Source organism: Daldinia decipiens (genome assembly GCF_022478715.1).
Source record: "Daldinia decipiens strain CBS 113046 unplaced genomic scaffold F4813scaffold_20, whole genome shotgun sequence".
Classification (NCBI taxonomy): Eukaryota; Fungi; Ascomycota; class Sordariomycetes; order Xylariales; family Hypoxylaceae; genus Daldinia; species Daldinia decipiens.
Genome location: NW_026054563.1, coordinates 526030 through 549048, shown reverse-complemented (window position 1 = coordinate 549048; position 23019 = coordinate 526030). Strand labels below are relative to the sequence as shown.

General features: G+C 49.2%; 8 protein-coding genes and 1 pseudogene across 9 annotated transcripts; 8 read left to right on the top strand and 1 right to left on the bottom strand.

The window, feature by feature from the left end:
- Window positions 1–248: 248 nt before the first annotated feature.
- On the top strand, window positions 249–1412 carry F4813DRAFT_390310 (uncharacterized protein; the record flags this gene model as incomplete). Its single annotated transcript, XM_049246995.1, has 2 exons — window positions 249–458; window positions 513–1412. 2 exons carry the CDS (start codon window positions 249–251, stop codon window positions 1410–1412), a joined length of 1110 nt encoding a protein of 369 aa, XP_049098934.1.
- Window positions 1413–3871: 2459 nt separating this feature from the next.
- Window positions 3872–6515, top strand: F4813DRAFT_397223 (MFS general substrate transporter; the record flags this gene model as incomplete). Its single annotated transcript, XM_049247923.1, has 4 exons — window positions 3872–4498; window positions 4554–4882; window positions 4934–4991; window positions 5044–6515. The coding sequence occupies 4 exons, from the start codon at window positions 3872–3874 to the stop codon at window positions 6100–6102; spliced, it is 2073 nt and encodes a 690-aa protein (XP_049098933.1). The 3' UTR covers window positions 6103–6515.
- Window positions 6497–9830, top strand: F4813DRAFT_118104 (TrkH-domain-containing protein). The gene is made up of 2 exons (XM_049238565.1): window positions 6497–8382; window positions 8453–9830. The coding sequence occupies exons 1-2, from the start codon at window positions 6930–6932 to the stop codon at window positions 9346–9348; spliced, it is 2349 nt and encodes a 782-aa protein (XP_049098932.1). The 5' UTR covers window positions 6497–6929; the 3' UTR covers window positions 9349–9830.
- Window positions 9831–10287: 457 nt separating this feature from the next.
- F4813DRAFT_t91 lies at window positions 10288–10448 on the top strand (annotated as a pseudogene). Its single transcript has one exon. The product of its transcript is annotated as a tRNA-OTHER (tRNA).
- Window positions 10449–13115: 2667 nt separating this feature from the next.
- Window positions 13116–14606, top strand: F4813DRAFT_362522 (uncharacterized protein). Its single transcript, XM_049243633.1, has one exon. It carries the CDS (start codon window positions 13275–13277, stop codon window positions 14562–14564), a length of 1290 nt encoding a protein of 429 aa, XP_049098931.1. The 5' UTR covers window positions 13116–13274; the 3' UTR covers window positions 14565–14606.
- Window positions 14607–14976: 370 nt separating this feature from the next.
- F4813DRAFT_118091 (Aldo/keto reductase) lies at window positions 14977–16953 on the top strand. The gene is made up of 4 exons (XM_049238564.1): window positions 14977–15489; window positions 15547–16091; window positions 16172–16241; window positions 16319–16953. The coding sequence occupies exons 1-4, from the start codon at window positions 15445–15447 to the stop codon at window positions 16625–16627; spliced, it is 969 nt and encodes a 322-aa protein (XP_049098930.1). The 5' UTR covers window positions 14977–15444; the 3' UTR covers window positions 16628–16953.
- Window positions 16954–17146: 193 nt separating this feature from the next.
- Window positions 17147–18581, top strand: F4813DRAFT_362520 (uncharacterized protein). The gene has a single exon (XM_049243632.1). It carries the CDS (start codon window positions 17241–17243, stop codon window positions 18429–18431), a length of 1191 nt encoding a protein of 396 aa, XP_049098929.1. The 5' UTR covers window positions 17147–17240; the 3' UTR covers window positions 18432–18581.
- Window positions 18582–18813: 232 nt separating this feature from the next.
- On the top strand, window positions 18814–20376 carry F4813DRAFT_362519 (Oligosaccharyltransferase subunit Ribophorin II-domain-containing protein). The gene is made up of 4 exons (XM_049243631.1): window positions 18814–19049; window positions 19151–19352; window positions 19482–19769; window positions 19887–20376. The coding sequence occupies exons 1-4, from the start codon at window positions 18904–18906 to the stop codon at window positions 20124–20126; spliced, it is 876 nt and encodes a 291-aa protein (XP_049098928.1). The 5' UTR covers window positions 18814–18903; the 3' UTR covers window positions 20127–20376.
- A 94-nt stretch (window positions 20377–20470) lies between these two features.
- Window positions 20471–22854, bottom strand: F4813DRAFT_362517 (CDP-alcohol phosphatidyltransferase). The gene is made up of 4 exons (XM_049243630.1): window positions 22480–22854; window positions 22297–22406; window positions 22113–22238; window positions 20471–22054 (listed from the first exon to the last, which is right to left on the bottom strand). Exons 1-4 carry the CDS (start codon window positions 22496–22498, stop codon window positions 21035–21037), a joined length of 1275 nt encoding a protein of 424 aa, XP_049098927.1. The 5' UTR covers window positions 22499–22854; the 3' UTR covers window positions 20471–21034.
- Window positions 22855–23019: the final 165 nt, after the last annotated feature.

Here is a 23019-nt window from a genome sequence, read left to right as displayed (position 1 = left end):
TATCACAACCCGGGGCGCGGGTTAGGCTGCTTCCTGTCTTTCAGCTGGACTTTCCTAACATATATGCGTGCGGGAACGTTGCGGATAACTGCCGTATCTTGTGAGACCTTTACATGATGTTGCCCAGCGAAACACATGTTGATATTTCATGCCAATCTTTCATGCCAGTACAAGAGATTAATAACTTACATACAATAGATCCCAACTTTTACAACCTTCACAATTTCCTTTGTCCAGATCCAACCAAGATGTCGACGACGTACATCCTAGGCTCTATTAACCAGAGCCGTGGATCAACTTATGACTTTTCATCAGAAAGTCCCCTAGCCGAGATTCAATCATCTAGGCCCTCTATTGCAGATCTAATATACCTTCATCTAACATGGTCGACGCTCTGGTTTACGTTACTATGTTTTTTCGTCGTATTAAACATCAAGAACATGCCGTTTATGTGGCACGTAAGTAACTCTCGTCTTATACTTATACTATCGTGAAGCTAACATACTCTGAAGCTTCGACTTGTTAATGCTTTCCGTTTTATCTTACGAACACAACGGCCAGCTGTGCCGCTCACACCTGCTCATATCTTTCAACCTATCATCACCTCTTCCACGGCGCAACTCATGGAGATTGACTTCAACATGCACAAATCTAATTCATCATATTTCGCGGACGTTGATATCGCACGAACTCATCTAGTCTGTACATTATTTGCGAAGGGCATCGATCAGATGCGCGGTGGAACCGCTGCATACACCGGGTCTAAGAAGCCCGTGTTCGGCCTTGCGCTCGGCGCTGTATCGTGCAACTTCAAGCGCGAAGTACGTCCGTATGAAGAGTACGAAATGTGGTCTAAAATTCTATCCTGGGACGAGAAATGGATCTATATCGTAACCCACTTTGTCCGCAAGGATGCCGCCAAGCCAAAGAATTATTCACTATACCCCGAGCAGTCACCAAGCCGGAGTCGACGGAATAGCACTGCAGAATTGGACGAGGACCAACTTCGTTACTCGAGTCTTGACAGTGTATCGCCCAACAGCAGCGACATGGAAAATGAGGTCAAACCGGACCAGCATATCTTTGCCACAGCTTTGAGCAAATGCGTCTTTAAATCTGGCCGTAAGACTGTTTCACCGGAACTCATGCTACAGATTTCCGGGTTATTACCGGCGGATAGCTCCGAGGAGAAAACTTTAGACGAGGTCACAATGCAGGCCATTGAGACGCGGAGGCAAAAGGGGCTTGAGACCGCACAGCTCCTTGCCGGCCAGACCCAACAGAATCTCGAGGCCGAGTTCGCAGGTGCAGACTGCGAGGCCTTGGGAAGACACACGGACGGTGCAGGCATTGTTGGAGTAGTCAACACTCTCATGCAGCTTGCGCGTTTGAAAAAGACGCAATTATTATGATCGTCTCGTATCACGTCTCATTGTCATCAACATTGATTACGGTGGCGTTCCCAAGATATATCACTTGCATTCCATCCATCTATAGCGACAGCTTCATTATTAATGTACCATATCCCTAGCATACGGCACCCTACATACTCACATACATACCTTGCATCATGTATGTAGTTGAAAGTATAATGAGCTAATATAATACGTACATGTCAATGTAACATAGACAGAATAAAGCTCGGTCCCTTTGGAACGATTGGTCATAGTAGTCACATATCTAGGGGTCATACATAAGGGCGGCGGTTGCGTATTCTGATAATATTAATATATTCTACCTATCTAATCTTAATACGAGATGACCCCCAACTCTATCTCGCAGTTGGAGAAGCTTGGTTCGACCACGTCGGTCGCGTGTGCGCGTGGGAGTAAACAGGACGAAGCAAAATGTTACATGTGTAAGTATTTTGTAGTTATTCCCGACTTTGCGACTTTGCGACTTTGAGACCGAATTTAAGGGTAACTCAAAATAATTTCTCCTCTCCATTGAAAAAAAAAGCCAGGGACATACCTAGGTTAGTTTAGTGTCAAGATAGATAGGGTTACGCTGGGATCCAAAAGAAGCCTGAATGTTACGTAGCGAGATAAGAAACAAGCTATTTTTATTTTTAGTTATACCTATCTACCAACCAATAACTCTTAACTGTTGAAAGCCGTCAAGCTAACTCTTAGCTGTTGAAAGCTGTCAAGCTATTAGCTTGTGTTGATAGCAACCATTTTTTATTGCCTACCTATGCTTTGTATAAACAGACTATCACGGTGTACCCCTATAAAGCGTAGTAAGTAAGTAGAATTTAATAGCCTAACAAAGCATCCTCGATATTCAGTAGTTCCGACGAACATGCAGGTAGGGGCAAATCGAACCATGGTAAGGAACGGAACACTTATGAATCACGTCAATAATAAGCATTGGTGGGATTACGATATCTTGTCTAACCAGTTCTGGGGAAATCCAAAGTTAGGTTATTGCACGAAGGACGGAGACAGACAGCACCGAGTACAATAGTCTCTTCTCGGCAAGCCACGTGGATGGTAAACATCAAAACATCCAATTCGAGTAAGACCTGAGGCTCCATAAGACTCGACGCTAGGGGACTTTTTACATCATGCGAATAATGTCTCTGCTGGCCGTCTTACCTGGTGATATTGTACCTAGGTACACTAGGTAGTCGGTACATCTTGAACCCCTACGCGAACACTACCTACCTACGCATTAGTTGCGCAACCCGGGAACGCAGGTATGCTGTAGCGCCGTTGACTGTGGCATGTATAGGATACATGTGCATGTAGGTAGGAGGTACTTCTGCTACAAGTGTTACGAAGTACTGAAACGGGAAGAGTAAAAAGACTAAAGATTTAGGTACATGAATAGATACATAAATAGGTACTATGTATGTAAGCAAGACTAAGGGATAACAGCGTTCATTTGAGCGGTACATACTAGTCCCGGGCTTCGGTGGCTATAGTAGCTGCTGCAGCTGCTGCGGTGGCTTCGGTCCACATCCGTCACCTACCCACTTTATTAAATTCCAAGACGGCGGGCCGCAGATCTCTTCCCCTTTCAAGCTCCGATTCATGATAGCGTCTTCTTCTTGTCTCTACTGTGGTATCTCTGCTGTCTCGCCCCTGGTATCTCCTACAGGCCAACTCACCCGGCTCACCCAATGCTCTACTCTAAAGACCCCTTGGCTACTCTGGCTACTCTTAAGCTTCATAGCTTAGACCGGCCCTTTTTCAGCTCGTATCCACCGAATCCACAGCAACGGTAGGATCGACATCGCCGCGCTCCAGCGCCAGCTCAACAGCGCTATTGAATCTTGCCAGCTTTTGTTTCGCTTCCTACTATTGGTCCAAGAGTCGCTAAGCTTCTGTTTTGACGTTAATAGTGATCGCCGACCTTATACTCGGAGCTTGTTTGTCATGCATGGTATTTGCTAACGCTTTCTTCATTGTTTTGGGATCCTCTATCGTATGCCGTTTTATCACTCGTAGCTTAGACATTCCAACTTATCCCATGTCGGCAAAGCGGTTTTGTAAACTCTTCCAATGGGAGAGGAGGTAATTTACCGGGATCGAATCATCCAGAACTAGCGCCATCTGCGGGAAAAACAAGGCAGCTTGTTATTCGTGGGGGCTTGCTTGCGCAACTGCGAGCTAAGGTCTAGGCGCAATCGGCATTGGGAAATTAGCATTGAGGTGCCATACCCGCGGAAGAGGTGGACCGAGTAGGTAGGCGTGTAAGTGACGTCGTACCTCCACGGTGAGCCGGTACCTATGTGACTGGGGTAACACGGTCTCCAACGCTCGTTTAGATGTTTTCTTACTGTCTTCACTATCTTCGACTTGGACTTGGGTCCGAAGCTGCACTGGTTATCGAACCTGTCGAACCCGGAAATAATAGTAAATGCGCGATGGAGGAGGACGCCAACCATCGTACCTCGTCAGTGTATCTATCCGCAACTTCTAACGATGGCAGGGTCAGCCTCTCCTCGACGCAATGTGATGGCGATGCTGAATCGAGCCTCCCTCCGCTTCGCGCGGCCTCTCCTTTCTGGCTCGCCGGAGAACTCATCGATGGCGTTTCAAAGTTGAAGTATTCCCACTCGAGGGATATTTCCACGGCCTCGAGCAAAACGTTGAACGGAGGCAGCGAGACGGATAGCCAAGTTTACTTAGACAGGCAGACTACCTTGGCCGATCTTCTGATAGATTCGGCTCATCTCCGGCATCTATCGACTGTTAGAACAGATGACGCCAAGTTCAGAATCGTCTCGTCTACTCCCAAGGAACGGCTCGTCACGCCCGTCGGGGAGCAAAGACACCCTGGGAAACCGGGGCTGCAATTTTGCAAGACTTCGCGGCCGTATAAGCCGGAACCACAAGGAGATAGCGATGGGCGAAGCGAACGGTCCTCCGTCACAATAACCGAAGCTGCCGACCAGAATCAGTTCTTACAGGGAATCCCTTTACTTCTACTCATTATCGGTCTCTCATTAGTCGTTTTCTTAATTTCTATAGATCGAACTATCATAACAACTGTGAGTAAACAGAGAAAGCTTCAAGCTCGGAATAGGAGACTAACATGGAATATAGGCCATTCCTTTTATTACCGCCGAGTTCAAATCTACAGCGGACATTGGCTGGTATGGCTCATCATACCTTCTCACGGCATGCGCCTTCCAACCCGTCTTCGGGCGCGTCTTCACTCTCTTCAACATCAAATGGTCGTATCTTCTTTCCATGTTTGTTTTTGAAATAGGCTCTATCATTAGCGGCTTCGCGCCATCTTCAGCAACATTAATCATCGGACGCGCGATTTCCGGGTTTGGCAGCGCAGGCATCTTAACCGGGAGCTTTGTAATAGTTGCTACGGCTGTACCATTAAACGTTAGGCCGATATATACTGCAGTGGTTGGGTTAATGTGAGCACTTTATAACCCCTGAATGTCAATCACGGCAAGCTAATTTTGTAGGTTCGGTGTTGGCGCTACTGTTGGCCCTCTCATCGGAGGTGTATTTACGGATCTAGTTGTATGTATAACCCCTAAACCGTCGAAGAACCGACATGCTGACATTAATGCAGACATGGCGATGGTGCTTCTGGATTAACCTTCCGGTTGGTGCCGTAACCATCATTGTGATGATACTGGTATATCACCCGCAACCGCGCACGGGGTCCAAGGGGAAAATCACACAGCGTTTGATCAGCCTCGACCTCGTCGGGAATGTAATTCTCTTGGGCGCCGCGGTGATGTTATTCTTGGCCTTGGAATATACTCTCACGGGCGCCGATTGGGCGAGCGCTGAAGTTATCGGTCTGCTCTGCGGTGCCGGCGTGACGGCAATCGTATTAGTTGGATGGCTCCGGTGGAAGAAAGATCGTGCTCTGATCCCGCCCGCAATTGCCAAGCAAAGGACCGTCGCCGCATCATGCCTGATGGCATTTTTTACTTACGGCGCCTTGCTGATCCATACGTATTTCCTCCCGATCTGGTTCCAGTCCATTCTAGGCTACAGTGCCATTCAGTCAGGGGTTGCCATGATCCCGTACTTTGTTGCAAACGCTTTATTTTCCGTATTCTCGGGGATTTTCGTGTCGGTCGTCGGCTACTTCACACCGCCGGCCATTCTCGGCAGCGCAATCGGCACCGTAGGCTGTGGTATTATCACGCTGTTCAACCCGAGCATGAGTACGGCAATGTGGATTGGATTCGAAATTCTCGCGTCGGCTGGATTCGGTATGTCAATTCAGCAGGGCTTTACGGCGGTGCAGACGGTTCTCGGACCGGACGACTTAGCGGTCGGTACTGCTGCCGTCGTCGCGTCTCAATCGCTAGGTGGAGCCATCTTTATATCGGTCGGCAATAGTGTCTTCCAGAACCGTCTCGCGGATCTCATCGAACAGACGGATATTCCAGGCCTTGACGTCCGTGCTATCGTCGGCGCAGGGGCCATCGCCTTCCGAAAGGTTGTCCCGCCCGAGCAGCTTCCCGCCCTACTCAAGTTGTACGACGAAGCACTACATACCGTCCTTCTCGTTGCAATCCCTCTCGCCGGCTTGGCGTTCTTGTCCTGCTGTGCTCTACAGTGGAAGTCCGTTAAGAAGCCAAACAAGCCTATAGCTGCAACGGAAAAGATGTAGATATTATAGGCTATTATAAGTTCTTTTGTTATATTATATTAACCATGGCATGATAGGTTAGGATAAGACAAGTAATGGGTCAAATTTGTATTAATACGGCATATTAATGTTAAGGGGGACGTAGTGTCTAATCTTCCGCGTTTAATGCTTTACCACGCGCTGCCACGCTGCCACGCTGCCACGAGAATGGCGCAATGCAACCCCCGGCCAGTTGGGATCATCAAGCATTAACCAAGCCAGCAGGGCTGCCAGGGTCTGAAATCTGTTAGTGTTTTGCATAGGGTTCTTGGATTAGGAATAATAGGGCAAATCTATTTAGCTTATACGCATATGATAGATATAGTTAAAAGAATATCTTTGTTAGTTGAGCTATACAACATACAAGCGATTGTTTGAAATAAAGAAATCAATCAATTCTTTTTTCTTTGACTCGGTGGCACGATGAATATAATAGGATGTCACTTTGGAAAACTGGACATACAGAATCCTACGGGGTGGGCATATCTGCAAACCCTGGTGATCTTATCTGCGTTTTGGTCAGCACATAAACCGTGCTCTGTTGTTAGACAGAAAAAACAAGAGGCAACCAAACTTCCGGACGAGTCACAAGAAAAAGAAAAAGAAAAAGAAAAAAACCGAAACCCACCGCTGTTCATTCATTCATTCATTCATTCATCCATTCACCCATTCACTTATTTAGTCATTCGTTCATTAAATAATTTCCTTCTTGTCTATTAAATCGCCGTCGCGGCTGGACCGAAATTTCAAGACGTTCTTTTTTAAGGTCTAGAGATCAGCCATATACTGCCATAACTGCCATATCTGCCATGGGGATTCAATGGTGGGAGGATTTCGGCGACAAACATCCTAAAGTTCATGACACTCTGGCCAACGCGGCATACGCCATAAAACCGTATCTGCCCCCAGTCAATTATATCACGCTGCACTATGCGTACTTCATCGGCACCACGATCGTGGCCACGCTCATCTTCTGGGGCGCTTCGGCCCCGAAGTACAGCGTCGGGTGGTGGGATAGCATGTTCATGGTCATGTCGGCGCTGACTGCGTCCGGGCTCAACACCGTCAACGTCAGCCAGTTGACGACGTTCCAGCAGGTGGAGCTGTGCGTGTTGATGATGATTGGGAGCCAGGTGTTGATCTCGTACGTTACGATCGCGTTTCGGAAACATATCTTCGAGAAGCGGTTCGAGGATATCGTCAAGATGGAACGCGAGAAGCGGAAGAAGAAGGTGTCGGGAACCGGTGCTATCGTCGGCATGACGGGTGCTATGTTTGGGCTGCAGGTCATGTCGTCGTTTGGAAAGGGGCGCGCCGGCGAGAAGGCCCGGCCTACTGGCCACGTGAGGAACCTGTCTTCGTCAACCAGGAGGGCGCTTGCTGCCGAGGAGGGAACTATTTCAGAGATCGACGTCGAAAATGCGAGGGGCCAGCACCACGTTGGTTTCCTGGAGCCCGTCCAAGAGGGCAAATCCCTCGAAGGCCACTCGGCGACAACCGCGCATTCGATCTACCAGACGCAATCTCACCAGAGCGGAGCGACGAGACGACGCTCTGGAACGGCGGAATCGAGGACGGCGTTCGAGGGGTTCAACGTGCAGACGTTTCTAACCGAGCAGAAGCGCAACATCGGGAGGAACGGGCAGTTCTTCAACTTGTCGGAGGACCAACGAGAGTACCTCGGCGGCGTCGAGTACCGCTCGCTCAAATTCCTGTCTTTCTTCGTCATCGTCTACTTCCTGCTGTGCCAATTCTTCGGCGCCATCGCTCTCGGCGCCTGGATGTCCGTCTACGCAGCCGACACCGCCGCCGTCAACGCCCAGAACCCGTGGTGGGCGGGCATCTTCCTGGCCATATCCTCGTACAACAACGCCGGCTTCACGCTCCTGGACGCCGGCTTCATACCCTTCCAGTCTTCGTATTTCCTGCTCGTCGTCGTCACGCTGCTGTCGCTCGCGGGCCCCGCGGCTTTCCCGGTTTTCATGCGGTTTATAATATGGAGCATGTCGACCCTCCTGAATCTTTGTTCCAAAGATAGGGAGTACGGCGTCTGGAAGGAGGGCTTCGACTTTATCCTGAAGTTCCCTCGTCGCGTGTATACCAGTTTGTTTCCGGCCAAGGATACTTGGATGTTTGCGGCTACGTTTGGAGCGTTTGTGATAGTGGATTGGGTCTTGATTCTGCTTCTCAGCATTGGAAATCCGACTATGGATGCTATTCCCGTCGGCCAGCGGATCTTTGACGCGCTCTTCCAGGGATTCTGTAAGTGTCTTCCCTTATGACAATAATACTTGGTGATTTAGAGAGGATCTTGAACTAACGGGCTGAACAGCGATTCCTTCGGGAGGATATGCCATAGTATCACCCTCAGCCATGTACTTCGACATTCTAGTACTTTGGCTCGTCGTGTACTATACAGCGGCCTACCCCCACATCATCACCATGCGAAACTCCAACGTCTACGAAGAACGATCATTGGGTATCTACGAAGGCGACCAACCTGAGGAGGAACAACTCCACTCTGCAAGCAGCAGTATCGTCGAGGAAGATGCTGCCAACATCCTAGATGAAGCCGGACTCCAGCCAGTCACGACCAACAATAAGAACTGGGACGCGGTCTCGCGAGCGCCGACTACCAAATCCATCAAGATGCTCTATTCTGTCGGTCGACGCGGCACAGCATTCGTAGGCCGCCAGCTCCAGCGTCGTATGACGGCCTTCCAAGGCGTCGGCGTCTCCGCGCCCGCGCCCGCACCGGCGATCAAGCCGCTCAGCCGGGCCAAAACTATGGACTTCGGGCGAGCCTCGGTGCACTCTCTCCTCAACCACCCGCCGGCCGGCCCCCCCAGCTTAGTCTCGCAGCAGGTGCGCGGCCAGCTCAGCCACGACGTGTGGTGGATCGCGCTGATGCTCTTCCTCATCACGCTCATCGAGACGAGCCACTCGCTCACCGACCCGGTCTCGTACAGCGTCTTCAACATCTTGTTCGAGATCGTCTCGGGCTACACGAATATCGGCATCAGTATCGGCCTGCCCGACCAGAGCTACAGCTTGAGCGGGGGCATGCACACGGGAAGCAAGATCATCATGATCTTGGTCATGCTGAGAGGTCGGCACAGAGGCCTGCCCGTCGCGCTGGACAGGGCCATTCGGCTGCCGGGGAAGAAACTTGCCGAGTACGAGGAGGAGGACGCCGAGATCCGGAGCATGTCTGCTTTTTCGCGTTGAGCTTAGCGCCATGATTGTTTTGAATACGAACGATGCTATCAGCATGCTTCGTAGATAAATCGGGTGCTTTGACGTCTAACAGTCGCCACTAAATATTTTATGTTTTTCCTTTGTCGTATTCTTCACCCCTTTTTTAGATCTGTTTTCTATCGAGATATCAACGCGATTAGACGGAGTAATAGAGGCAAGTATTGCGGTTCAAGGGCCAGGGACATATTTGAACTTTGGCTTGAGATTAATCAGGCGTTATAAGCGAGCGGGCAATACACACACACGGTTACGAAATATAGAAGTTATTGAATTCATCAGAGGCTCGCCTTAGTCATAGTTAGTACGTATGATAACTAGATTTTATCATGCGTAAGACATAGAGCTATACCCTTACTGGGCTTTACTGCTAGTTACGAGAATGAAAAGATGTTTTCTCGTATGAGCTTAGTATGAGAGTGTTCTTAATACTCAGGTGTCTAGGTGCTTCTCCTGTTAAGATCGGCCGTGATAATTTACGTCTAGAACTAGTCTACTTATACAAACGTTGTAATCCGTAACGGTAAAAACATATAACACTTTATGATAAGAAAGCAGAATGTCGAGATTGAGATGACCATGATTTATCCTCGTCACTGCATACCTAACCTAGGTAAGTTGTCCCCGAGCATCTCCGGCACCCCTTCCGGCTTGACCCACATACCGACCGGCTAGTCATACGCCGACCGGCATCCGAGCGTAGCTTCCTTGGCTTGTTCGGGCTTGTAGGATGTTATTACACCCGTGTCTAGCCAGATGACCGCAGATAGCTTGGTTTGCCCAGGCTCTTAGAGAACCCGACGTCAAGAGCACTGGTGATCCGTACCTGTGATATGATAGCGTGGTCGTCCAACCCATGTTTGCGCCTTTGAATATCTTCACACCTAACCAAGCAAATTTCCACCAAAACCCGCCCGGTTAGCTCAATCGGTAGAGCGTGAGACTCTTAAGGTTCTCGTGGAAACGAGAGAAAAGAAATCTCAAGGTTGCGGGTAAGTCTAGATATAAATAATCCTTAGGATGGTCATCCTCGTACTAACCCGTTGCCATAGGTTCGACCCCCGCATCGGGCTCAATTCCTGATGCTTCTCATTAATTTGAGAAAAATCAACCTTCCTTTTTTTTTCTTCTTCTTCTTTAATTTTTGTGCGCGTGTAGGAGCGCGCTAAGGCTACGGTTCTAAACAGGTCTACCCTTGTTACCATAGATGTGTATTAACAGATGTGTATTGACATTCCCGAGGCCAATCCATAATATCCATAATAGTTCCATAGAGATCCGGCTAAAACTTATTAGGGCTGTCGGACCTATATTTTTTCTATGTTATCGTCTGAGTTAATAGATCCGGCCTCTCTACCACGTTGCTCGGCTTCTTCCCCTGCTGCTAGCTAAAAGCGATTCGTTTACCCAAGACCGTCGAGTTGTATATTAGAGGTCTATTTTATGGACCAGTACGAGATATCACTGACCGACTGCGTTAAAACATATAATATTGAATTGATTAATTGACCGTCGGTTCTCGCAATCGCGGTACAAGTTTCGGGTATATACCAGAAATGAAAAGAACTCAAATCGGTTGTCAAAAGTAAAGCTAGGGGGGGTGATATGTATTAATAATTATGATGATATAGCGTCGTATAAGCGAACAATAATGCTCTGCGGTAGCTTGCTCTTTGTATATGTGGTAAACCCCTATTCACCAGACACATCGCGTGTATCTGCTCCTGCTTCACCGCTAAAACACATCCCTTCAGTCGAAATCCCCCCACGTCTCGATTATGACATCCCTCTCGCCTATCCGGACATCGGCTCTTGGTCTTCGTCGGGACGAACGGCCTGACGAGTAACCGGCTGTATGTCGATGACCGGATCCATGCCCAGCTCTGGCTCCGCTTCTGTAGTATGAGCCATGGCTTGGTGCCGAAGAGCTCATGCAATTACCCATGGTATTTTTACCCTGGCTTTGGTGAGATATCCGCAATACAGTGCTTGTGTTGTGCAGTCTCTAGTAGTGCTAGGAAAGTAAGTGGTTGTTTTCTTGTTGGGCTTGTCGGTTGGAGATGGTGGTTATGAGATTGAGGGACAGGGGGTCAAGTTATAGGTTACGATGCAGGACGAGCAAGAATAAGGAAAGAGAGTAGATATGTAATTATATTTCATACAGCCTCTCTTCGTGGCAGCTGATCTGGACGGTATGCCTACCATGTCACCAGACCCCCTGGTCGTGTCTGACAAGGCAGACAAGTGACTCAACAGGCTATAGTTGATAAGGGGAGTGATTAAGACTATATAAATCATTCGCAAAATTGAATAGAAGCTCTTTTAGTTTTCACCGACGTCTATTCAATAAGTTAAATCTCTTTCTATGAAGTGCAGACCTGTGTATGGTTTCTTGTATATAATTAGGTATCCAACTAGGTAATTAATAATTGCTACATCTAATATGTGAGGCTCAGTCACATGATCGACATCATTCTCAACCAACAACATTAGCAAATCGATGCAAGGAGAAGTCGAATAACTACCTAAACTAAGATCAATAACCGGGTTTGCGATCCTCGTGGAATATCCTGCAGCCTATAAAGCTCGATTAAGGGCAATATTTGTGAGTTGTTGAACAACTTTATCATGCATACAAATCTATTTACGTCGTATTTATCTAGGGTGGCTATTGAATATCGATATATAAGAGACGGAATAATTTGCTTTATAATAGGTATCTGGAAATATCGAGTAACTCAGGTCAACGTGCTTCGGCCAGAGAAATGGCTTTGTGGTTCCGCAAGGGATCCGAACCCAAGTCATAGAAACCAATGACTAGGTTAGGCAGATATACATACTAAACTCATTCTTTGTCATAGATGTCTCATCACAAGTCACGATACAATCAATAAGGAGTCTGGTATGCCTAAAGTTAAGTTTGTGACCATTATGACACAACTCCATAGCCACCTACCTTCTAGAGACCTAAAACATTCAGGTTAGACTCTGGATCCGCTTAGCAGAAAGAGACCATATAAACCTTACCTTTTAACAGTATATTCTCCTATTTTCTGGTCTTATATTGTCCCTCATCGCCAGCCTATCGCTCCTAGCCGCCACTCACATACAACCCCAACCAAAAAAAAAGCCCATATCTTCTTACCTATCGTCAGTCTAGGAGTCTACGCAAGCATATCCCCGCTGCTAACCTCGTCTTACGCACCGCCTGTAACAACAAGACTAGAGCAGAGCACTCATGGGTTGCTGCCTTAGCTGCCCTCGCGGCAAACCCCAGGAGACATCTGAAGCTAGGGATGGGATACCGCTGCAGCAGTCTCGATCGTCCGCAGTCGCCCCCCCGCCCAAGACTTCAAGCAAACGTTCATGCATGTGCTCATGCAAGCGGAAGCGAAAACACGACATCGATGACTGCGATGCACTGGACTGCATGGTATGCTTATGCTGTTGCTGGATGGCATGGTGCTCAGATTGCTAGCTCTACTTGTTTAGCTGGTCCTCTAGGTAGGGCTGTGCTATGAGATATTAGCCCTTGAATTTCCGTGTTTTTGATTGCTAGTGGGTTGGATTATGGTGTTATACGTAACACTTTATCAGAATATAAATTATATGAACTGTTGAGATTTTAATCTGTATTATTGCCCCTGGCATTATGTGAGCACACACGACATCCTACCCCACATCGACTCAGCTCCTAAGCTCCTGAACTCCTAATGTACATGTATATAACAACTATCGTATGTATTTGTAAGCAGCTTCGAAAAGGGGGACTAGTATGTATGTACATACTAACTACCTCTATGTACATAATTCATAACTCCCTAGCGGCCGAAAAGTAGTGTCCCGTCAGTGTTTACGCCGAGTTTCCTAAAATATTCCAGGGTTTAGTCTTCCGCAAGATGCCCGCAATTCCCCGCCAGAAAGCCTGCATCGCCTGTGCGGACTCTAAGCGCAGATGCGATAAGCAGCTCCCCGAGTGCCAGCGGTGTCTAGACAGAGACGTGGACTGCGTTTACCCGCAACCTAAGAGGCGACGGAGAAATCCGACTGCGCGTGCTAGTCAGCCCGAGGAGCTTCCCGCCATCCAGAACCATGCCGACGCCGATGTTCCGGGCGACGGTCTCGATTTCGGGGACTGGGGTGCTATGGGAGTCGCCGATCTGGACGTCTCCCTGTCGGACGTGATAATGCCATACATCCCATCCCCACCGGCGCATATAGCCAGCCAGCCAACCCAGAGACTCGCGCTTGAACACGACGATATCTCCAGCACGCCATGCCCCTGGTTTCTCGGGGACGAGACGTGGATCATGCAGCACAACCAAAAACAACCGGCTACGTCTGCCAATCTCGAGTTAGAGCCCTTCATCCGCGCGGTAGAAGAAATGCTGCATTCCTGGGTCCGGAACGGCTATAATAGCTTTATTCATCGGCGGTTGTATGATAAAGGCATGCCTGTGTGTCTCCAGGACGCCTTCACGACACTTGCGACGTATGTCGGCCGCACACCAGTGATGAAGGAGACGATACTGCAGATTGCAGAGTGGCGTTCATCCGCACTCGCCAGCCAGGGCCCATGTGCTGCCGGTGGCTCACAAGGCATACGGGCACAACTGGCACGTGTGCACGCCCTGTTCGTCTACCAATTCATACTGCTATTCGACGGCTCGGTGCGTTCGCGCGCGCACGCCGAGAAGCAGCAGCCAACGCTGCGGCAGTGGGTGACCCAGATGTGCGAGGTGGCAAAGCGATACAGAGGAGAAGATGTTTTCGCCCAGGACAATCGGCAGCCTCAATGGGCCGTAAGTAGGTTTGACAGAGAATACGACGCGTCTTCGAAGATGTGGCAGCTGTGGATTTTGATCGAAAGCGTACGGCGCTCGCAGCTCATCGTCGATACTATCTCCAACATATACGATACCCTGACTAAGGGGTGGGCTGACTGCACCGGTGCTGTTATGTTTACAGCTCGTCGTGGACTGTGGGAAGCGGACTCTGCGGTGAAGTGGTTTGAGTTGTCTTCGGCGGAAGAGCCGCTGTTCGTGCCGTCTCTGCAGCCTGGACCGCTTATCTCGCAGTACAATGCCGACGAGTTTGATGATCTAGTAAAGGTGATTTGGACGTGTATAATTGGCACGGATAAGATGAAATGTTGGATTGACAAGAGTAACAAGATAATTGGAGTGTAGTATATCCTATAATAATCCTATAATATAAACATCCTAATCATGCCACTGGGTTTGAATACTCGTAGTGAATTCTTTTGACTTCTAATGTGATCTATAGACTGGCTTAACTACGCTAAGACGTTGAAATTCATAATAATCAATACTTCAACTCAAATCGTTTCTCAAGATAGCCTTCTCATACTAAGTATGTTCTAAAATTAAAGCTTGGTTGACTTCGGCCTACGAAAGGGGGCTTTGTAGATTCCCCTCACCGACTAAGTTGAAATATTAATATTATTCAATAACATTAAAAGACATTAAAGCGTTATAGTGGTAGTATATTACACCAGTTTCGTTTCAATAGTCTCTGATAGAATTATGTATCTTGTAAGCCAAGTCAAAACTCCAACAAGACAGAAACATTAAGTCATCACAATCCACAACTTAACAACAATCGCTTACTACCTATGAAAAATATTATTTCGGCGTAAATAACCACCCGAGAATATTAGCAGAAGGGCGCGTGTTGCTAAAACCCAAGGTCTGCATCAGTCCTTTTAGTTATGGCGGGCAGGATGCGGCCAATTTGCGGAAAAGTTGCGGAATTATGGCGGAATCTCCAATCAATCGATCACGTCACCAAGGGGGGGGTTCCCAATATGAGCAGCCCCGAGAAAAATAACTTTGAAGTATTCAGGGTGATTTCAAAGCAAGCCTTATGGCTGATTAAACGAAAACGAGGGCATGATGCTCGGTGTGAAATATTAGGGGATGTAGATGTCGCCTGTGTTATAAAGTCGACGGACCACCACGCAATTCTGTAAAGCACATCTCATTCCATATCATCTCAAAGTAAAATCATCTACAGCCAAGTCTTTTAAACACCTTTGCTTTAACCAACATGGCTCCCTCAGTACCTGTAAAGATCGTTCTCGGCACCCACACGGTACGTACGTCTTATCGCCTACGAGGTACTATTTTATTTCTAACAACATGATTATAGGTGGGCAGCAAAGTCAACAACCCCGGAATTGCTCACTTCGACAGCCCAGAAGAAGTTCAAGCTCTTCTAGATGAATTCTACAACCGAGGCTACAGGGACATCGACACCGGGCGCAACTATCTCGGCTCCGAGGAGCGCCTCGGGCGAGCCGGGGCCGCGTCCCGATTCATCATCCACACGAAGGTCAGGGACGGCCCTCCTGGGTCTCACGCGCCTGCGAAGATCGAGCAGAGCATCAAGATATCTCTCGAGGAGCTCAAGACCCCCAGCGTAGAGACTATGTACCTGCACGTGCCCGACCGCCAGACGTCCATCGAGGACGCGGCGAAGGCGATCAACGAAGGCATCAAGCAGGGCAAGTACAAGCGATTCGGGCTGTCCAACTACACCGAGGACGAAGTGCAGAAGTTCATCGACGTCGCCGAGGCGAAGGGCTACGCAAAGCCCGACTTGTACCAGGGGCATTACAACGCGCTGGTCAGGGGAGGCGAGAAGGCGCTGTTCCCGCTCTTGCGTCGACATGGCATCTCCTTTTTCGCTTACAGGTAAATCAATACCGGATTTTTTCTTTTTTCTTTTTTCAAAAAAAAAAAGTCTTCAGCTGCTTAACTGACGCCGGCGTTAGTCCTGCCGCAGCCGGTATTTTCACGGGCAACGCCGGAAAATCAACCACCTCGTCGCGGTGGAAAGACGATGTAAGTCCCCTAACCTAGTATCTTATCTAGGTAGCCAGTAACACACCGACCATCCTTCCTAACACCATCCACCCCAGAACCAAATCGGAAGACTATACAGCACCATCTACGGACAGCCCCCGGTCCAGGCGTCCGTCGACGTGGTCCGAGCCGCGGCGGAGAAATACGGGATTAGCGGACACGCGGCGGCGCTGCGGTGGACGACGTTCCATAGCGTCCTAGACGGAAGATATGGCGACGGCGTCATCTTCGGCGTCTCGAACTTGGACCAGTTGAGGAAGACGCTGGATGCGCTTGAGGATGGCCCGCTCCCTGCTGAGCTGGCGGATGCTATCGAGGTTGTTTATGCTACGGTTGAGGGCTCTGGACCGCCTTATCATCTATAGGTACCTAGGTAGGTAGTTATTCTGTAATCATAAAGGATAGCTAAGAGTATTTTCGTGTTTTGGGGAGAGTATAAAATGAGTTATACAGACTGATGGAGCAATGTCTTCTAAACTACGATCCTGCTCTAACGATTAAACAATATCCCGATCGGTTGGATGATTGTTTGAATTTCGGAATATAAACTTGATGCATGTGGTTCTCAAGTTGATATTGAATGCTTATAGGTACTGTGTCTTTTAAGCAGAGCAGTTTTACAAACATTCAAGTCTTCAGGTTATTTATAGTCGAGCCGTATGTATCTAAGTGTATAAGTCCTTATTGAGATAACTTACATACTACATGTATGTATGTATGTATGTATCTCATAAGTTAGGTACAATACATGGGCTGTCCCTGCAAGTAGCGCTATCGCGTCTAACAGATCGCTACCTAGGTATGTACTAGCGCAGGTACTCGGAAGTTTTAACCGCAGCCGGAAAGAAAAAGCTACAAAGTACGAAGTACATAGGTACTTGGCCAATTTATTATATGGAACACACTGTCCACTTTCTCTAAACCCTGCCACGTCAACTTCGCGGTCGTAATGTGTCTTGACGTTCTAATGTCGGTGGGATGAGGCCCGGTGTATTGCTGCAAGTCTCGATGGGTTATATAAAAGAATCCCTTCGATGGGCTCGTATCGGGACTATTGCACTGCTTGTGTTCCTTCTCTCGGCTCACGTTTTTGCGTACGAGGAATTGTCAGATGATGCGCTTCGCTATATTCCCAGCGGCGCTCACGACTTCGACATCAAGACTGGGTCTCTCTTGTCGCCTATATTAATACCTCGAGTACCTGGCACCCCGGGTTCTATTGCCGTGCAGCATCACTTTGTCGACTTTTTCTCTCGGCAACTTCCGAAATGGAATATCGACTGGCACAACTCGACGGCAAAGACCCCAGCTACAGGTAGCACGGATGTTCCCTTTAAGAACCTCATCATCACCCGCGATCCGCCGTGGGCGCAAGCCGGGGATGTTGGTCGCTTGACGCTAGTTGCGCATTACGATAGTCTCTATCGCCCGGAGGGATTCGTCGGGGCTACGGACAGCGCCGCTCCCTGCGCCGTGTTGATGCACGTGGCTCGAAGTATCGATGAAGCTCTAACGAAAAAATGGGGGGCTATGGAGGAATCTGGCGACGCCGGCCTCGGACTAGAGGAAGAAAAGGGCGTCCAGATTCTACTCCTAGATGGAGAAGAGGCTTGGGTCAGCTGGACTGACTCAGACTCTCTTTATGGTGCTCGAGCACTTGCGGAAAGCTGGGACTCCGAGTTGCACGCAAGTAGCTCGGCATATCGAACCCGTCTGGATTCGATCAATCTGTTTTTACTCATTGATCTTCTCGGAGCAGCGGATCCCCATGTCCCTTCGTACTTCCAATCGACGCATTGGGCCTACCAAGGCATGTCCAGGATAGAGGATAGAATGCGGAAACTAGGTCTTCTCAAGACCAAACCAAAAACCCCATTCTTGCCGGACTCAGATAAACAAGCATCACAGTTCACCGAAGCATACATCGGGGATGATCATGTGCCTTTTATGGTGCGAGGAGTTGAGGTGTTGCACATCATCCCCTCGCCATTCCCGGGTACGTGGCATACTATGGATGATGACGGCGAGCATCTGGATATAGACTCTTTGGACGACTGGGCAAAGATAATCACTGCGTTTGCGGCGGAGTGGATGGAGCTGGATGCTTTTATAAGCGAGCGGCCTTCAGGGGAGAAGGAGCAAGTTATTAGGAGCAGATCAGAGCTATAAACTTGGTATGCCTTATGATATTTGCTAGAATGCTACGTCTACCAGATAATAAAATACAGAATTAAAAGGGGTGAACGGAATACGAATGAAACTATTACAAAGACCGTGTGGGTTGTATAAGCCTTGACACTGTATGACCATCTGCAATAGGTACCTACCTACCTACCTATCTAGGTAGGTATTCTATATTCTTATCGATAAACAGAAACCACGTCAGCCACTACGACCTTCACTAAAAAAAAAGGTGGAACGGGTATTGTGTTCAATTGAAGGAAGCTCCAGCAAGTCACTCAGCAAGTCACTCAGCAAGTCACTTAGTGGGTAGCTGTTGCAACATTGAACAACTCCTCCGAGCTGCCATTGCACCACTACCACCACTACTACCACCAACACCACCAACACCACCAACACCACCAACACCACCACCACACTCAAGACAGCCCAGCCCAGCCCAGCCCAGCCCAGCTGAACAATGCGATTCCTACACTCGTTCGCAGCGCCCCTCCTGCTGCTAGCTGCCGGCGCCGCTCAAGCAGCTCCTTCGTCCTGGGGCTTCGAGGATGCGAAGCTCACCGTGACGGCCAAGAAGACCGGGGCCAAAGAGCCGGATGTTAGACAGTATGTTCGAGATGAATTATTCGGTAGAGATGGCAGCAGCACATTGTATTGGATTGGATGAGACTGGATTTGAAGGCTGATTAGCAAATTCCACGTTATAGGTTCAACGACAAGACACCAGCCCTCCCGACTCCCGTGGTATTCGATAGCTCCGACAGCTTGAAGATCATCTTGACAGCCAAGGAGAACGGCAAGGGAAAGCGTCCTCACCAGGCATTCCTCGTGCTGCGCGAGCCGGGCTCCGGGCTCGAGGCCCCGTTCCCGTTGACGGTGAAAGACAATGGCAAGGCGACCGTTGAGATTGTGCGTCCAATATTTCCCATCTACTACTACTACTACTACTACTACTACTACTACTACTACTACTACTACTACTACTACTACTACTACTATTACAACTATTGTGTTCTAACACCCCCCACCCCCCCACAGAAACACAGCGACCTCCCCCTCCAACTCGCCATCGCAACGGCCCCCCTTAAAGCATCCCTAGTCCTCGCCTCCTTCGGCTCCTCCGCCGGCCTCGTCAAGGACGTCTTCGACGTGGACGTCGTGCGCGACCCGGCCGCCAAGCCCCTCGTCTACGAGAAGCCGCTGCGCTACGGCAAGCGAGACGAGATCCACCACATCTTCCGCGACGACCCCAAGAGCCCGCCCAAGCTCATCTCTATCGTTTTTGTTTTCGCCGTCTTGGCTACCGTTCCGCTCCTGCTTGCTTCCGTACGTATTTATTGATCCCGCTGCCCCTCCTTCCTTTTCTTTTTTTTTGTTACGTTATGTTGTCCACGATAGCCCGGTATAACGGCAGAAAGAGGGCTTTGCTAACACGGAATGCAGTGGGGTATCGTCGGCGGCAACCTCTCGCATCTGCCCACGGCGCTGAGCGCCGCCCCCGTTGCGCACAGCACTTTCCTGGGATCTATCGCCGCTATGGAGCTTGTCTTCTTCCTGTACTATTCTACGTGGAACCTTTTCCAGACACTACCTTTTATCGGCCTTGTTTCCGTCAGTATTTTCTTTAGCGGTTCCAAGGCCCTCGGTGAGGTCCGGCGCCGCCGGCTGGCCGGGGAGAGGTGAGTGGGATCTACTTAGTAGCTGGCTACATGTCGTTATCGGTAGTGGGTTACCATGCCAGGGTGTGGATATAAAGGGATGAAGGGGTTCTCTGATTCGCGTGGCCTGGAACGCGCGCGATTTGATGCCAATCTATTTGTGGCGTCGACGCGCGAAATACAAGGACTGTTAAAATTACGGTAGATAAATAAAAAAGAATGTATAACAGGACTAAAGCACTTCTTTTATATCTATGTCAAGCATCGTTGTCCTACTCTTACCTTCCAATCCCTCTTCCGTCCCCTCCTTTATTCTTAAACTCGAACAACCTAAACTACCTAAGCTGTAGATACAGTAAGCAGGTGAGTATCACAATAGTACGGACAATAAAACCTCACTGCCTAGATTTAGAAAGAAGAGCTTTCTTTTTTTGCTTTAGTTCATTTCATTTCTATCCCATTTCTATTCAGAACACCCCTACCATCGCAATGTAAATGCAATCGCCATTAATTACCGCGCCCTCTCTTAGTAATCCGAGAGGTGCCCTACCCAACCCCAGCCCGCTGTTGAGCACAAGGTCGAGGGAATAATCCTATCGTCCGTATATGTACACGGTCTAGCCCCCGCTTTGTATCTCAGCCAGACTCCCTCTCCTATCCTATGTCCTTCCCAACCTAGGCTCCGTAGCTACGAAGTCGCGCTGTCCGATGCGCCGAGTGAAGCTATGCCTGCCTATCTACATAGTCCTGTTTCTTTTCTAGTATATTACAACAAAGTAATGCAAGAGCGGAGAAAGGCTAGCTCCCGCGTAGAAGCCAGCGCCGATCCCTGTGATAAAAGGGGGCGTCTTTCCAGAATCGTACGTCGTATCCACTATATCCCCAACTCCATATCTCCCTACCGCATACGCGCAACCGACCGAACCGACTTATCTACTGAGACTTTTTCCCGTTGGCCGTGCCGTTCGCTAGAAGCTCCTGTTTCCGCTTGTTCTCAAGCTGCTTCTCGTGGGGGATGGTGAGGCAGTTGATGCCGAGGAAGTTGCATATGCTGTTGGTGACCAGGTACGCCCAACGGGAGTACACGATGAACGCGAACACGAAATAAGCCCACAGGTAGTAGTGCTCGAGGTCGGCGGAGATAGGTGCGAGTCCGAACCGCGGGAGGTTGCCTAGGAAAGCGCCACCCACTAATGGCGCCAGCATCACGGTCCAGTACGGGAACGGTTGACGGGTAAGGTGAGCGAGGATCATCTTGGTCGTCATACGCCCGAACACGAGCGACATGGTCAGGCAGAAGAGCACCAGGTGGTTCTCGCGCATAAGTGTCGAGTGCGGCGAGTACAGCCATGCACCGATCGAGAAGGTATACACGGCCATGGGAATCCACTCGAGGAATACCGGGAGGACTGGGAGATTATCCCGTCGTCTTGCCTTAACGACGTTGAGAACACAAAATGGCATGTGACCCAAGACGAGTGAGGCCACAATCACGAGGATCCAGATATCACGAATCGAATGATCTGCGACGATTTCGTCGAAACCGAAAAGGTACTTCTGCCCTACAATATTAACGATAGGCTCCGTCCAGATGCCAGGTCCGTAGATGCCTGAGATCGCCATTAGACTACACGCGATTAGGAGACCCTCGGTAGGACCGTTGAAATAGCCCAGGTACAGCGTGTGAGTGTGGTACGTCTCCCAGGTTGAGAAGAACATAGGCAAGCAAGGGCACAGGGCGGTAAAAACGCCCGACTTCGAAGTTCCCAGCGCCATCGCGCCCGTCTCTAGTAAGCTACCAAGAGTGCAGTTTAAGGAGTCGATGCCGTGGTCGAACAGTTCTCCCAGACCACTCGACGTGCCGGTTCGGCGCGCCTGCTTCCCGTCGATGTTGTCCATGGTCTGATACATGAAGAGGCCGAAGGCGAAGCTGAAGTAGAGCCATGACGGGCCCTGAAGTAGACATTAGCCAAGCGCAATCGACACTTTGCAGAATCGCAATACTACGTACCGGTCCTACTAGATCTGGCATAACTATAACCAATAGGGCGATGTTAACTAGAATGAACATGAACCCTATCAGGGTCACCATGTTGGGTGCCAGCCATAACGGCAAAAGCTCAACGAAGGCATTCCACTAGTCCAACTCTTAGTATTATTCGGTGTCAGGGCGGGAATAGAAGCTCGGTACGTACGTAGGGACGGAGGATATAATTGGAGATGGGCGATTTATCGACGGCCGAGTACTTGTAGGACTTGAGGTGGATGAGGGCATCGTCCGAGATGCACTCGGCGACGGCTGTTTCTACACAAGGATTCCACGTCAGACATGAGGAATTGCCAAGGACGGCGGCAGAGAACGCCAAGGTTGTACATACTGCTATTATTCGGGGCCATGGCGGCGCGCAGGACGGTTTGCGATCAGCTCGGAGGCTACAGGACCGTAGGAGAGATACCTAACGAAGTGAAAACACTGTAGCACCTCGAAACTTTGTTCGCGACGGTCAGACTATTGGTTGCAAACTTTTAGACGAACTTGGTAGTTAACAGAAAGGAATGATCATTCCCAAGTCAAGCAGATATTAATCGACTCCATGGGATTATAATGTATTAAAGACGAGTAACAGAGAAGAAATACAGGGGAGAACGAATGTGTCACCAAGGTTTGTAGGTTTGTAGGTCTGTAGATTTGTAGGTTGTAGGCCGGCAAGTCGGTGTGTTGTATAAGTTGGCAGCTTCCATGCAGCGTGCAGTAGAAGTGGAAGTGGAAGAATAATTTACATTCCGATGTACTTATGCCGCTACATATGCACTATAGCGGGGCCGTGACGGTTTTCGTCTGCGTTACATAACGAGTCCCACATGCAAATAGGGTGCCATATCCAAGAACGCAGGTTACACAAACCAAGCCAAGACGA